At 44.0% G+C, this 15,000-nt stretch overlaps 1 protein-coding gene and 3 non-coding genes across 4 annotated transcripts in view; 3 read left to right on the top strand and 1 right to left on the bottom strand.

Moving 5' to 3' along the window:
• Nucleotides 1-4,627: 4,627 nt before the first annotated feature.
• On the top strand, nt 4,628-4,699 carry TRNAD-GUC. The gene has a single exon. It is a non-coding gene; the product is annotated as a tRNA-Asp (tRNA).
• Nucleotides 4,700-5,227: 528 nt separating this feature from the next.
• TRNAI-AAU lies at nt 5,228-5,301 on the top strand. The gene has a single exon. It is a non-coding gene; the product is annotated as a tRNA-Ile (tRNA).
• A 273-nt stretch (nt 5,302-5,574) lies between these two features.
• TRNAD-GUC lies at nt 5,575-5,646 on the top strand. The gene has a single exon. It is a non-coding gene; the product is annotated as a tRNA-Asp (tRNA).
• Nucleotides 5,647-6,102: 456 nt separating this feature from the next.
• CPOX (coproporphyrinogen oxidase) overlaps nt 6,103-15,000 on the bottom strand; it is a 9,170-nt gene continuing 272 nt past the window's right edge. The window contains exons 2-7 of the mRNA XM_010567374.1: nt 14,819-14,962; nt 13,997-14,107; nt 12,941-13,082; nt 10,397-10,615; nt 8,516-8,620; nt 6,103-6,640 (exon numbers count right to left, since the gene is read on the bottom strand). Coding sequence (XP_010565676.1) covers nt 6,553-6,640; nt 8,516-8,620; nt 10,397-10,615; nt 12,941-13,082; nt 13,997-14,107; nt 14,819-14,962 — 809 coding nt within the window. The 3' untranslated portion in view covers nt 6,103-6,552. The remainder of the gene's footprint in view (nt 6,641-8,515; nt 8,621-10,396; nt 10,616-12,940; nt 13,083-13,996; nt 14,108-14,818; nt 14,963-15,000) is intronic.

Genomic DNA, 15,000 nt, shown 5'->3' with positions numbered 1-15,000 from the left:
TCTACAGTGTATTTCTGACAGATTGTGTATTAAAGTTAATTATTTGCCCTCATGTCAGGAACAATAGCAAACCTTGGTGAATAGCCAGCAGTGATACTAATAACTAACAGGCAGGATCACAACTTACAGCAGTAGCTACAAAATTTCTGAGTTTTCTACATTATATTACTGCAAAGGAAGTGAAAAATCACTCTTGTAGTTAACAAAAACCAACCTATAAACCTATACATTTGTCTGAAAGGACAGACTCCTTGTAAATAATCATCATAGAAAACTTTTATGTAGAATATAATGTAAAATTATACTTACAGGCAACCTTAAGACTCCAAAGTTTGCAAAGTCGTAACTATCTGGTAGAAGAGTTCTTGGCTAAATTGAAGTACAAAAATTAGTTATATGGACACAATTGCTGATCTGCAAGGTACCATAATTAAGACGGCAAAAGTAAGGTTCATGTTACCGTCATCCCTGGCCAAGTTCTTCCTCTGACTATGTGATATTACAAAGTTGGGTTACATTGCTTTTCCTGGAAAAGGAAAGGGAAGAGGTCAAAGGTATTAAATTTGACTCATTAGAGAAGGCAAAAGATGACATGTATTTCAAACATTTATTTCTAATTATTATATTTAGACAAATATCTGTCATCAGAGATTCAGCATCTTTCACCTGTATGTTCCTGAAGCAACATTTGAGAATACAGTTACTTAGCTAACTAATTTCTTACTCCAGAAAGCACAAAGAATATATACCTCTCCCTAGGCATCCTTCTCATCTTGAAAGACAGAGAAATGTATTTTGAACTATATTGACACAATATTTATATATTATAGAAGCAATACAAACTGTGCTGCTTGGGGTTTTTTTTAAATACTGAAATAATTATTTCATCATTTTCTTGGAAAAGGGTATTTTCAAAGGACTGAGTGATAAATAACTTTGGAAGAACTTAAAAAAAAAAGGATCAGGCTTAATAATATGGCAGTGTAAAAAGATAGAGATTAAGCTTTGCAGACTGTTGGCAAAGGGGAAGAGCACCTTTGGAAGACACCTAAACTCATGCTGGCTGAATACAGTGGATCCCATTAAGAAAAATACAGATTCTGACTTCTAGGATCTTCTCAGAGCAAGTTAGATGACACAAAAGGCAGTCCACAAAGACAGTCAGCTCAGAATTTTTCTGCTGCCAAAGCTACATCAAATCTTTGCACATTGTCATTAAAAGCTTTCACAGACAAATGCAGTGGCAAAACCAAGACACTTGAATTCAGTAATGCTATTTCTTTATGTCCTGGTTTTGGCTGGGATAGAGTTAATTGTCTTCCTAGTTGCTGGTACAGTGCTATGTTTTGGGTTCAGTATGAAAGAAGAATGTTGATAACACACTGATGTTTTCAGGTTTTGCCAAGTAATGTTTAGACTAAGTCAAGGATTTTTCAGCTTCTCATACCCAGCCAGCAAGAAGGCTGGAGGGGCACAAGAAGTTGGGAGGGGACACAGCCAGGACAGCTGACCCAAACTGGCCAAAGGGGGTATTCCATGCCATGTGACATCATGTTGAATATATAAACTGGGGGGAGTTGGCCTGAGTGGGGGATCACTGCTTGGGAACTGACTGTGCATTGGTTGGCAAGTGGTAAGCAATTGCATTGTGCATCACTTGTTTTGTATATTCCAATTATTTTTAGTATTATTATTATTGTCGTTTTATTATTGTTATTATTATCATTATTATATTCTTCCTTTCTGTTCTGTTAAGCTGTTCATATCTCAACCCATGAGTTTTACCTTTTTTCTCCTGATTCTCACCCCCATCCCACTGGGTGGGGGGGAAGTAAGTGAGCGGCTCCGTGGTGCTTAGTTGCTGGCTAGGGTTAAATCACAACACTTTATAAACAGCACATAATTTCATGTATTCCCTTAGCTTTGTTTTTAGACTTCTTTGATCTATGTGGCAATATGCAGCAAAAATTCCTGTATTGCTTGGAAAATTTTGACTTCTGCACGTGGTAAGGGGAAAGAGTAGCAGCATAGACTATCATACTAAAGCCAAGAGACCCTCTCCTAACCAAACATGAGGGCTAAAATCTATTTACAGTCTTAAAGTACGGGCAAACTTCAAAGTGCATTTTAAAAAGGGTTTGAGTTATTTCTGAAATCCCTAGGCACTTTGCAAAGGACCTGTTGTGTTGCAGAAAGACACAAATCTTATTTGTTCCAGTGCTAATGTGAACTTTCATAAACTGAGGTAATAAACTGGTTTCCAGTCTACTTTTTTTTTAATAGTCTGTCAGTTCTCAGAAGGATTCTGACTTGTCCTTTGTAATTTTCCATTCTGGAAACTAATGTATCAAGTGTGATTGCCCAAATAATGGGTATGTCTTCTTGCGTGCCAATAAGCGAGGATGAAGAGGAGGATGAGCACAGATGGAGCAAAAGACTGCAGAGGCAGATCAAACTCAGCAAAAAGCAAAGCTTTTAGATTATGTTTGTGGTTTCATGTGTATGGCATATAAGATTACTGGAAAGCACTGTGTTTCATTGCAGTTGCTTCTTCTGGCTGCTGATGTGCAAATTCCCAGTTGTTCTTTCTTTACTGAGCAATCTCCTGCTCTGGAGGTCTTATCCCAGCGGTTCTGTTAGATTGTTAATGCCAATTCCCCCTGTGACGGGAATTGCCTTGGTTGGTGTGCCAGGTAGCTCAGCATGTCTTTTGTGGTCAAGGTTGGGTTTTTTTTCAGTGCGCAGCCCTCAAGAGTTTTCCAGGCTTAGTGCAAAACTAAGAGAGGCTAGAGAACAAGCCACTGCTTTAAGGATAAAAGTCTGGGATTAATCCTGGTCCCTAAAAAGGTGACCTACCCTGTCTGTCTCTGCGCTAAGGGGCAAAGCTAGTATTTGTTTTGGTGTTTGATGCACTTAAATTCCTCAAAGCTTTTGGGAAAGTCAGGCTAAGTCTTTCGGTTTTCATTTAAGGGCATTTGTTAGGACATATTTAAAATCTGCCACTGTCAATTATCTAAGTATCTCTTAAGCTTGTGGGTGTCATTTTGGTTTGTGTGGGGTTTTTTTTGTTGTTGTTTTTGTTTTTAAGAGGACAAATTATTTTATGGCTGTATTTCTTTAATGTCAGTGAGGGTTCAGACAAGCTCAGGGCATCTGATTAAAACTGTATGCTGAAAATGTTACTGTTCTTAGTCATCATCTACCCTAAAAATCCTGAGCCACAGTTTGACTGCAAGGAAGTAGTGTCCTGTCTGCATGCAGATCAGCTTCTGAACTACTACAGTTTTCAGCCTAGTGTACTATGGTAAAGAGTGTATGTTTTGCAGCAGAAAATGGGAGCAGAGCTGTAAGTGATACAGATTCTCTCCTGGATGTTCTTCAACAGTTCAGCCCCTTCTGCAGGTTTGAAAATAGAGTACGTCATAAAAATGTTTTTAAGGAAGACGTGCATAGCTCAGGGATTTCTGAAACTGCTCTCGTCTTTGAAAGTACAGTGGCTTCCCATTTCTCCCCTCACAGAACTTAACTGTTGAGAAAAAAACATGTTTGATGCTAACGCAATTGTTGCTCTCTCTTACCCTTCCTTCACTTCCCTGTTTCTGCAGCTGATATTACTGGAACAATGTGCTTTTGCTTATTTTTACTGTTCCATTTTATAATCAAGAACCACCGGAATATGCACAAAAATTAATGATGATGAATCCAAGTGTTCAAAGTTATTTGGCTGTCAGCATCAGGACAAAAGGATGCAAGAGTGTAGAATTGCACTGTTCTGTGCTTTAAATTTAGTTAATTCATTATTCTGAAATTAGTTTACGGTGAGATGAGGTCTGCCTTACAATAGCAGAAATATAAAGTCAACCTTAAAGCTTCTCTCTTCTCTGACTAGTGTTTTTGTTATGATGTTTCTTGATCTCAGGGTTCCAACAAAATCCTTTAAAAGTGTGTTTAACAAGAGAGCATGAGACAGACTGGAGTTTAAAATCTATATTCTGCTTATGACAGGTACTCTTCAGCTGGCATTTGGAGTGGTCGTATTGCTTCAGTACTATGAATCTTTTGATCAGCTTCCTGAGGACTGGGGTCTCTTTGACAGACAAAAACCTACAGTCTTGGAGTCCCACAGTGTTAGTGACCTAGCGATGCTGCTGAGGGGCCACAAAAGGAAAACACTGCCTATGGAATTTGGAGTACGTCAGGTTTGCTTTTCTTAGGTATATGGCTTTTTGCAGATTCTTCCAGATGTGCAGCTAACTAAATAATTATTTTTTCTGGACTGCCCACAATTATTTTTATTTAAGCCCCTATATCTCACTGATAAATTATGCTTTTTCAACTTAGAAGCCTTTATTTTGTGGGTTTCTGTTTCTTCTTCAGGCACATCTGGGTCTTTCTGCTCTTTTTTGCATCAGATAGCTCCTGTCCTATTCCTTTCTAGCTCCAGATTTTCTTACACCAGATCTATGACTGTCTCCTCATATCAGTCTTCTAGTGGCAGGTTTGCAATCTTTTTTGCGGAGAGTGCTTTTGTATGCACTCCGCTCGCAGCGAGATGGCACCGAGGGCGGGCGGGGGCCCCGAAGGCGGCTCTTGGGGCTCGGCGGGGGGGGCAGCGCCCGCACCCCGCTCCTCGTTAGTATAGTGGTGAGTATCCCCGCCTGTCACGCGGGAGACCGGGGTTCGATTCCCCGACGGGGAGGAGGCGTCGCCTTTTACCCCCGGGGAGCGCTCCTGCTCCTCCTCCTCCCACCGCAGCCCCGTCCGCGGCGCGGGCGTGAGGGAGGGAGACGATCGGGAGCTGCTCCGGAGCGGCGGCGGCGTCCGTGTTCCCGCGGGCGGGAGCCGCTTGGGGAGCTGAAGGGGAAAGCGTGGCGGGTCGTTTCGGTGGGACTGCCCCCCCCCGCCGGGAGGCGCGAGTCCGTGTGCGGCCCTGCCGAGCCGCTCCGTGCCGCCGGTGAACGCCGCCCGCGGACCGGAGGAGGGGGGCGCAGACAAAACTGAGAATTTTGAAAATGTCCATTTTAGCAATTACCGTCACCCCGGTTAATGTCCCTGCTGCTCTGCCAGAGCTCCCTGAAACGTCTCGCCGACGCGGTCTTTAAAAACACCGGGCGCGGTAACGCTGCGGGTGCGGCGGCCGCGGGGGCAGCTCCCGGCAGCGCTTCCAGCTGCGGCGTGTCCGTGGGAGGGCGTGAGCTGCGTGGACGCGCAGGATGTTGCTCAGATTGGCCGGTTAGCTCAGTTGGTTAGAGCGTGGTGCTAATAACGCCAAGGTCGCGGGTTCGATCCCCGTACGGGCCATTCTGTCTTTTTTTTTTCTTTTGGAGGTGAGGCGATCGCTGGCTTTTACTGAATGTTCTTTATTTTATTTTAGAGGAGGACGTATGAAGACGGTAGCCCCCAAGGGGAAACTTGACTTCGGCGATCAGAGGGCAGCGAGCGTGAGCCGGCGTGGAGGGGCGCCTCTCCCCGCCCTGCGCGGGCGCCGGGCCAGCCGCCACCCGCAGGCCGGAAACCCGCCAAAGGAGACGTCGTACCACGTCCTGGCGGGAAGTCAACTGGCTATCACACCACTCCTCGTTAGTATAGTGGTGAGTATCCCCGCCTGTCACGCGGGAGACCGGGGTTCGATTCCCCGACGGGGAGGTGTTACTTTTTCCGGGGAGGGTACAGGACCTGCTGCCCTTGCTTTTCCCCGCGGGGTCCCCGACGAGGTTCATGCCGGGGAAGAAGGAACAATCAGCCCGGGACTGGGAGCAGTATGAAGTGCTATTGGGAGGATCTCGGGTCAACACCCAACAGCTTCCTGGGCTGCCCCTGACCTCCCCGGCAAAGAAGCTGGCCCGAGGCAGGTTGTTATCCTGTCTTGATCACAACCGAGATGCACAGTGCTGAAAGATTTTCTCCTCAAAATAGACAGCCAGCCTTCTCCCAGCAGGTGAGACTGGGACCCTAACCCAGAATCTCCCCATCACTGATCAGTCAAGTCATGCTGCTGCAATACATCTGAAAACATACCCCCCGCCCCTGCCAACCAAAGTCAATGTGAATAGCATGAAAATGTACATGATTAAGTACCACAACTTCCTGAAAGCAGGGTTTAAGGTTTAAAATCATACCCAATATTCCCTTTATTCTTTAAAAAAAATATATATCTAAAACATCCCAACACTTTCCAAGAGTAAGCAGTGCTATTTAGGCATAGATAATGCTTTCATTCCACTGGGAAAACACTTCACAGTAGTTTTACCATGTTGCAGTCAAACAAATCAGTTGAGGAAGTTCTTAAGCATGCACAGTAGTCCTGTGAGGGTATCAGCAGTCCTTCACAAGGCAACATCAACAGGATGATAACATTAGCTGATCAATCTTAAAGAATGAGTTCACATATTTGCAAGTTACAAGTCTACAGCATTATTAAGGCACCAGGTAAGAGTATAAATAGCTATACTAAAACGCCATGCAACAGCAGTTTGAATGAGCTGGTTTGCAGGCGTTCCTGTTCTTTCATAATGGCTCAGTGTAAGCAATCCATCTTGTTCACAATCCGTGTCAGTGCACCCAGTCTTTGGGATTGCGCAGAACCTCCAGGATTTCTGCTTCTCTCGAGCTCTCTGGAGGAGTGTGCATGTACTCCCACCTGCAGGGAGAGGGGAAACTCACTCAGACTACCCAGCTGGCAATGACCTCTCCCACACCAGGCTACATTTGGACTTGAGTTGCCTTTTCTCAGGATGCACAGCTACATACACAGTTGGCACTCTCAGATCAGGTGACAGATACAGCTACAAGTGATTAAGTTCAGTAAAAACAAATAATACAGGAATAAACAGGAGAAATGTTAGCTCAATCTTCTTCCCAACTTCTGGAAAGGCTGAAAGAACAAAGAAAAAGGAAAGAGCAGTGTCCCCTGCCCCACAATGTATGCAGGTTTATTTGCAAAGATCTTCTAGCAGTCTCTTGTGACACACTAGTATCATGAGGAAGACGAGCAAAAAAAAGGAACCCAGACAATTTTGACAGTGAGGACACAAGACCTAGTTTTTCCAGAAGCTGGACTGGAACCCCTACAAGTCCTTGCTGAATCTTAGTTTTAAAAACAAAGGTGATGAGAGACCACTATTTATTGAAAAGGCAGTTAAAAGGGTCATGACAGAGGAAGAAAAGTGTCAGCAGTCACAAACGGATGAGTACAACCTTTTTCCTTTTTTTTTTCCCCAGGAAGGACCCATTCATGCTGTGAAGCGAGCTATTTGTTTTGACGAAAACAAGCAAAACCAGATCATCCCAGCAATGAAATCAAAAGATAGGACCATGCTACACCACCAGGTCAGGGACACATCTAGTGTTGGGAGCGGGATGAAGCTATATGGTGAGAACATGAGTGCCTTCCTGGTTAAGGGATAGCAGGCAAAGGTCAGTTTTCCTAGAGGAGGGAGGTCACTAATGAAGTTTATGAAGTTCATGATAGGGCCTGTGCTATTCATATCTAAAAGCAACCTAAAAAGGGGAGTAAATAGTAAGTGACAGGGTTTGCTGATATTGCAAGATTAAGCAAGATAGGTCAAAACCTAAAAAGGCAGTTGAAAAGAGTAAATATCGAGCCAAGCAACTGAGCAATAAAATGGTAGGTGAAATTCACCGTTGACTGATCTGAAGGGATGCACACAGAAAAAAGTTGCATACACATTGAGAGACTGAGTTAACTTTTATTGCCCAGAAAAGATCTTGGCATCATAACAATTCTACGAAAAAGCCAGCTCAATGCTTAGCAGCAGTCAAAACCAGCAAACAGCATATTAGGATTATGAAAGGAATAATGAACTAAAACATCATTATGCCACTGTATGAGTCAGCAGCACACCTGCATCTTGGATACACATATGTAGCTTATGTTGTCTGTTCCTTATCCCCCAGTTCAGGAAGGGCATAGAAAACTTAAGCCTAGAGAAAGTAGCAAATGTGATCAACGGTATGGAACAGCTACTGTACAAAAATTAAAATGAGTGGGACTCATCAGCCTGGAAAACAAGGAAAAAAACAGAAGCAAGTAAAGTAAGAACTTATGGAGAAAATTAACAGGAAGAAAATCTGAAAAGTCGAATGAAGTCATCAGGTGCAAGTAGAGAACAAAGAGGCACTTCTTCATACAACACACAGCTAAACTGTGGAAGTCCTTGCCACAGGCTTGTCAGGACTGCCGGAAGCTCACATGGTTTCAAAGAGCTACTAAACAAAAACCCATGAAGCGAGGAGGGAAAAATCTATCAAGAGGTACTAAGCCCAAAAAACACAACTTTTTTTGTCAGAAAATATCTAGGCCACACATTAGTGGCGATTGGGTGAGTGCAGAAGACCAGAGAAGCATCTGCATGTATTTGGCCAGTTCTTGGATCAGGCATGAACTAACCGCTGTTAAAGAGACTGGACACCAGGACAGACCTTTGATTTAATCCTACGAAGTATTTTAACAAGAACAGTGCCTACCTGCAACTCCATATAACTATGCCCTTACCTTGCAGTCAGTGGCAGAGACATAAGAATGCTTTCAATTCTTGATCCTGGTGTCAGGAGGCCAAACTTTGTACCTCTGTCATAAACCAAGTTGAACTCTACATACCTATGGGGAGCGAAGAGATGCAACAGGAAAAACAAGTCCATTATCAGAAGTTGGTTGTGCCTCTTCAACTGGCAGACATCAGACAAAACCAGCCTGTCTTTCTGCTGTGTTGGGTGTCAGAATGAGCCCTGTTTTGGGGCCATCTGTTCTCTAGCATCCTCTGCATAGGAATGCAGGTGTGACCTTGCCACTCCACAAAGCATCGGATGTAATGACCTTAGCTAACAAACTAGAGCAGACAAACTATTCAAAGGAGAGCATTCTGCGTGGTGCTCTACTAGCTTACTTCTCCCAGGTCTCAACCCTGCTGGCAAGCTTGACACCAAGTTTAGCTTGGTTATGCTAGCACTCTTTTGTGTGGTGGTGTCAGACATTAAAAAGAGCCTTAAAGGAACTGGAAATGACCACAGGAAAAACTACTGTGCAGTCCTCCATGTTGAAGGACACATAAGCAGCAGGGTCAGAATAAGATTTTCTGTTTCTTGGGGAGATCTGGAAAGCAGTAGAAGTCACACAGCTTCAGAGTACTGACTGGGACTTTTAAATGCCGGAATAGATGGTTTTGTGCCCCCAGCATAGGAACAGAGCAGAGACAGTTCAGCAGGGGTTATCGTAATAACCAGTACTGAGGTATTAGTACTTAAGAGAGGTACAGGAAGGGAGGAGCTGTTATCTATTTGCAGAAATGGAGAGCTTTACCTAGCCCAATAACCTGCAAACAGATCCAGGGAAATAAGCAGGCCTCATGAGGTGGTCCCGGCTGCAGCTTAAAGAAGCTATTCCCCCTTATTAAATCCCATCCACAGACTGCATCCTGAAAGCCCAACACTCCCAGGAACAGTCCCACCAAATTAAGCATATACACTTATTTGAGTAACTGCTGCCGACTAGCGATCTAAACTTGAATGCTTAAGCCCTCTCTATGCCACTCTCACAGATTGCTCTGCAGAAGAGGCAGAAACTAAAGACCCCCTGGTTCTGCACAAAGCACATGTATGCTCATTTCGCCATATGCTTACACAATCACAGGACACAGAGAAAGAGTACAACTGTATCTGCCAATGTACTTAAGCTTTTGCAGCATTAACAGTTCACATTAACAAGCATCCTCCAAAGTCTTTTAAGTTACAGTGACTTTGGACCATGCCAGAAAAACAGAACCCCTCTGTATCTTTATTCCTTTACAAACAGTTCACTGCGTCCTCATTTCAATGCCAAGATCACATGGAATAAATATGTATGTAAGAAGCTGAAAAGTACTCTTGGGTACAGTTATTTCATGACTTTCTGGGGTTTAGCTTCATTACTGAATAGGAAGCATGACTCCCTCACCCCTTTTATGCTCCTCATGTCACAGGGCAGTCCTATATCCTGTATCATTGGGCTGCAGGAGAGGGCAGGAATTCAGGACACCCAGCACACATGCACGCATCCCTTTGCCTGTTAAAAAGCAGCAGCTTCTCATGGGTTTTGAAGGAGTTGGAGAGAAACTGTGGCATTTTGTATGGGTTGCTTGTGCTGCAGCATGGGAGAGTGGGAGATACAGATGAAGGTGCGCTAGTACCTTTGCACCCTCCTTGGCAATCTAGCATTGGATTTCAAAATTAGTTCTGTGCACAAAAATGTTGAAATTCTCTGGCGAGCTTTAGAGCACTCTCCCAAACTTAGCCCATACCACAACAGGACATAAACCTGCAACCATGAAGAACTACCTCATTTTTTTTCTCGCCAGCATAATCCACCTCCCATGTATTCTTTTGCTCCTTCAGTACTCACCGTCCTCTCCGAAGCTGCTGCCATAGCTTTTCCTCTGGTGTGAAGGAGTCATGGCAGTGCCTTTTCACAATGGGAACGTAACAAGGAACAACAGCTTTGGCACAACTCTTCACAAACTGGAATACTTCCTCCTTGGAGGGAGAGTCCACATCGTCAAAGAATATGCCTCCAATCCCTCTTCGCTCGCCACGGTGCTTGATATAGAAGTAGTCATCACACCTAGAAGCAGCAGCAGACTATTATTAATATCATCCACAATATTCAAAGAAATGAACAGAACTCCAAACAGCTATGTGGCACAAGACGGCACTAGTGAAATATTGACCACAAGTCAGTTCCTGCAGTGCCAGGTGCCCCACTGTTTCACTGAGAGTTGAGAGCCAGGATGGTACAGCACCATCTGGAAAGTACTCCTGCGTACAGTAAAAGCTCTGATTAAACAGTCTCTGCAACAGTCACTGAACACTTAACACTCAAACACCATAGCAGATGCTTCCACGTAGAGTGAGCAAATCCATATCCTCTACCTATACAGAGGAGGGACACCTGATTTCAAAACTTCACCTTAAGGGCTGCTTCTAGATTTCATTCCCAGAATTATATGTAGATCCCAAATTATTTGTACAGTTTTCAGATGAACTCAAAATAAACTTGGAAGAGATCTTTATTCTTTTTGCCATTCTAGTAAAATAATTGATTTTCTGCATCAAAACTGAAAGAATCTAAAAACCCAAGACCAGATAAGAAAGCCACTGTCACTTAAGGAAAAATCGAAAACGAGGCAGCCTTCCTTGGAAAAAGGCTTTTTAATAGATAAACTTGGAAGACAGAGTCATTCTAGCAGTGGCTTTTCATGGCTCATGTTCAAGTTTATGAAGGAGTAAGTGCAGCTTATCCTACCATAGGGAGGCAATTAATCTCTTTTGTATTTACTGGGACTATGGAGGTGTGCAATCTCTATAAATTAGCTGATTCACTGTATCCACACCCTATCTTGCTTATAGTTGCTTGCTGGAGCAGCCATGCCCTGCAAGTCTTCACGTGGGGGAGAAATGGAAGGGAAGTAGGAAGCAGAAACCATCAACAGCAAGGAAACCTTGCCTTCCTTTAGGACTAGTTTTCCATACATGTATCCATCCACAGTCACTGTTCTCAAGCAATATAAATGGCATGGCCATAGCAGATGTGGAGATGTAACAGATAACCTAAGGTATTTTTTTATCACTGGGATGATCAGCTTTTTTATTTTATGGCAGCAGGAATTGTTAGGAAAAAAGGCTGAGTCAGAAATGCAGAAGAGAACAAACCTGACGGAAGTCTTAAAGCTAAAGCTACATCAGGAAGACAGCATGGTAAATGTAACAAGAGCTTTTATGTTTGAGAAGTTGGGAAAAGGGGCAACGCTAATTAGTAGAAGCTCAGAGGAGATTGGCACTGCTCTGGCAATGAGGACCGCATGCCCCTACACAGCTGCTGCTTACAGGAACACTCATGCTGGGACTGAGAAAACTGCCTTTGTACATGGGATACAGTTAGTCCTGCCCTGAGCTGCCCTCAGACTAAGAACAGGAGTCCTTCTCTGCGAGCCCCTGCAGCTGGCATTACTAGCCTACTTATGCTGCAAACAACCTGACCATTAAGGCAGACACCGAACTACCATGCAAAAATTCCTCAGAAAGCAAGACTGTAGTCTTAAGGTTGTAAGATGTGCTTCTCTACTAAGTGGTTGCCACCCGAGCTACAACACCCACTTTATCTCCTGTCCTCAGACAAGACCTGGTAGCTTACAAAAGGGTAACCCCTCCTTCCTGGATACTACAGCTTGTTGTAGATAGGATTATCAGACACAGAGCAGCAAGCCTCCACTGAACAGAGAAGGATCCCATCACTTTTATCTCTCAGCTCAAGAAGAACATTCAAAGGTTGCATCTTTAGAGAATACGTTGTTAACTCTCAGTGAATGTGTCACTGGAAAAAAAAGTACAGCTCCATCAAAATTATGGACCTTCTACATCAAGGACAAGCTCCTTTACCTACCTGGCAAAAAAAAAAAAAAAGTCATGGAGGTCAGAGTGAAGGCAGAAAAAACTGGAGTGGGATTTTCAGAACTGCAGCACTGGCCCAAGAGCTCACACTAAAATCATGCACATTTACCATGAGTTCACTGTAAGCAGAATTTGTGCAAGTCCATGGGGCAAAAGTCTTGCCCTAGTTTAACACCAGAGGCTAAAAAGAATTTTTAAGTTGCCTAGTGAAGTCTGTGGCTTACACAATCTTGTAGAGTCAGCTTGGTTTTTATTTGGGCCATAGACTTACGATCCTAGCTGTCAGCCCTCTGATTTGAAAAACTCAGGCCTCTGTAAATAAGAGATTGTTTTAGACTACATTTTGTCCCAGTACACATCTGCTTATTTTCATTAGGGTTTGCTGATACTTTTCAAAAGACAGCAGAACCTTCTGTTCCTAGAGTACATTTAAGTCGCAATACCCAGTGCCACCTTCTGCTCCCACAAAAGGAACCCAAGCACATCTCTCCCCACATACCATTTCTTGTACTTGGGATACAGCTTCAGATCATGCTTGTCACAGGCTTCTTTTAGAGTCTTGTGAAAATGAACGGCATCCTCTTCATTCAAGTAAGTTGGCGTGAGGTCCGTCCCACCACCAAACCACCACTGTTTAGTTCCTATAGAAGAGAGGCACACAGCAACATTTTCCTTTTAAACTTCCAAACAGCAATATGTTACTACTGGTTCACCAAGAACAACTACTTTTACAATACAAAACAAAATCATTATTCAGTGGTGTCCCTAAACCTCAAACATGAAAAATTTGAGCTCGAGGTAGTGCAATGACCAGTGAATTCAGGAAAACATGAAACAAACTTCAAAGCAGTGAAAACCATTTGTTCAGTATTTTGGACAACTGACCCTGACTACAGGAGATCAATTTCACAAGATGGGCTGGCAACTCTTATTCAAGAATCCAGAAACATTTTACTGCATGCCAAAGAAAGGGAACATTAAAGCCAGGGAAGTAATTGGCTAGAAATGACCCATAATGCTCTGGCAAAATAACTGAAAGAAAACTCTCTTTGAGCTTCTGACAGTACATACACTGTCCCAAGGTACAGATGGCCTCTCAGCATTTCACCACCTAGCCTGGAGCCCTGCTTCTGACAGCGGCAAGTTGCAGAAACTCGGAGACAAAAGGCACAATGCAGTTAGAGTGATGTTTCTGACAGTACACCCCCCAAGCTTCTGAGACAAAGGTACATCCTGACGAGAATGCTTATCAGTCCTTCACAGACCTTTCTTCTATTAATTCTAGAGTTGCTTCTTTTAATATGTTTTACATGTATTTATAACCTCCTACATTTTAACTTAAATCAGAAACCCCTTTACCAGATGCACACATCACACTGATTTTACAAATGCACAAACGAAGAGATTAAGAGATCCAGTGCTACAGAACAGACTCTTGGCACAGCTGGGAACAAACCTGGACCAGTCCTTAACCTCTTACCCTCGCCATGTGTTCACACTTCCTTCACGTGGAGTCAGGCATTTTGTACATACTTCATTGGATTAAAATTCTTACCGTCCGCTTCTTCAATTTCAAAGTATCTGTAATTGAAGTGCATGGTTGGGACATGAGGGTTCTTCGGATGGATAACGGAGCTCACACCCATGGCGCAAAAAGGCAGTTTCCCTAGATAAGAAGAGGCATGAAAAGAAGCCTTCAGTTCTTCAAATAATCTATTATCATTTAAGGAACATCACAATTTTTCCTTAGGTTCCAAGCTACTGTTCCACTACAAGAAAATTTCTCATGTTGGGTCACCCTAGTTATCGATCAATGGGCAATTTACTTCTCATCCACACATTTCTGTGCACCTAACTAAAAGCTTTTTTCTCGTACTTGTCCTAAAATGCAACAGTATGTTACAGCACCCATTAGATGAAGGCTACTTAAAATGTAAGGCCCTGCTAAGGCTTTCCACCACTCCCAGTCCTCACAGTTACCCTTTGCTACGCAAACATGGGTTGAATCCTCTTTAGCCTTTGAGTCTTTTTGGTTCCTTCCCTCCACCTCTTTGGTACGCAACTCCTGCGCTGTTTCACTGTTGCGCTACAGCATCGTTATTGAGAAACAACCTGCGCCTACAGCACATTGCTGAAAGCAGCAAGACAGAGGGAGAAGCACTCCAATACCTAGATTTTTAGGGATATGAAACTCCACCTGCCAAGCTTACTGCTTAGAAACCACCATGACACAAACAACACCTTCCCTTGAGCGTTGAACCGTCCGGCCGTCCTCACGTTCTGCTCAAGGGCCAGGCTGCTCTCAGAGAACCCGCACGGGAACGGTGGGGTGAAGGCGTCCCCGTCCCGTACCCGCCCTGCCCGCCGGCCACCTTACCGTCTTTGGCTTTCAGAGACTTCCCCCTGCTTCGCATCTGCCGCGCCGCCTCCTCGGACAGGAGCCCGAACACCACGGACACGTTCACACCCGCCTTCTCGAAGACCTCGCCGTCCTGCAGCACGCAGCTGATGCCGCCTCCACCTGCCAACGAACGCCAGGGTCATCCCGCGCCGGGGCCG

The sequence above is a fragment of the Haliaeetus leucocephalus genome, unplaced genomic scaffold (genome assembly GCF_000737465.1).
Source record: "Haliaeetus leucocephalus isolate CR32 unplaced genomic scaffold, Haliaeetus_leucocephalus-4.0 Scaffold228, whole genome shotgun sequence".
Classification (NCBI taxonomy): domain Eukaryota; kingdom Metazoa; phylum Chordata; class Aves; order Accipitriformes; family Accipitridae; genus Haliaeetus; species Haliaeetus leucocephalus.
Note: the sequence above shows the minus strand (reverse complement) of the source record. Positions and strands in the feature narration are given on the sequence as shown.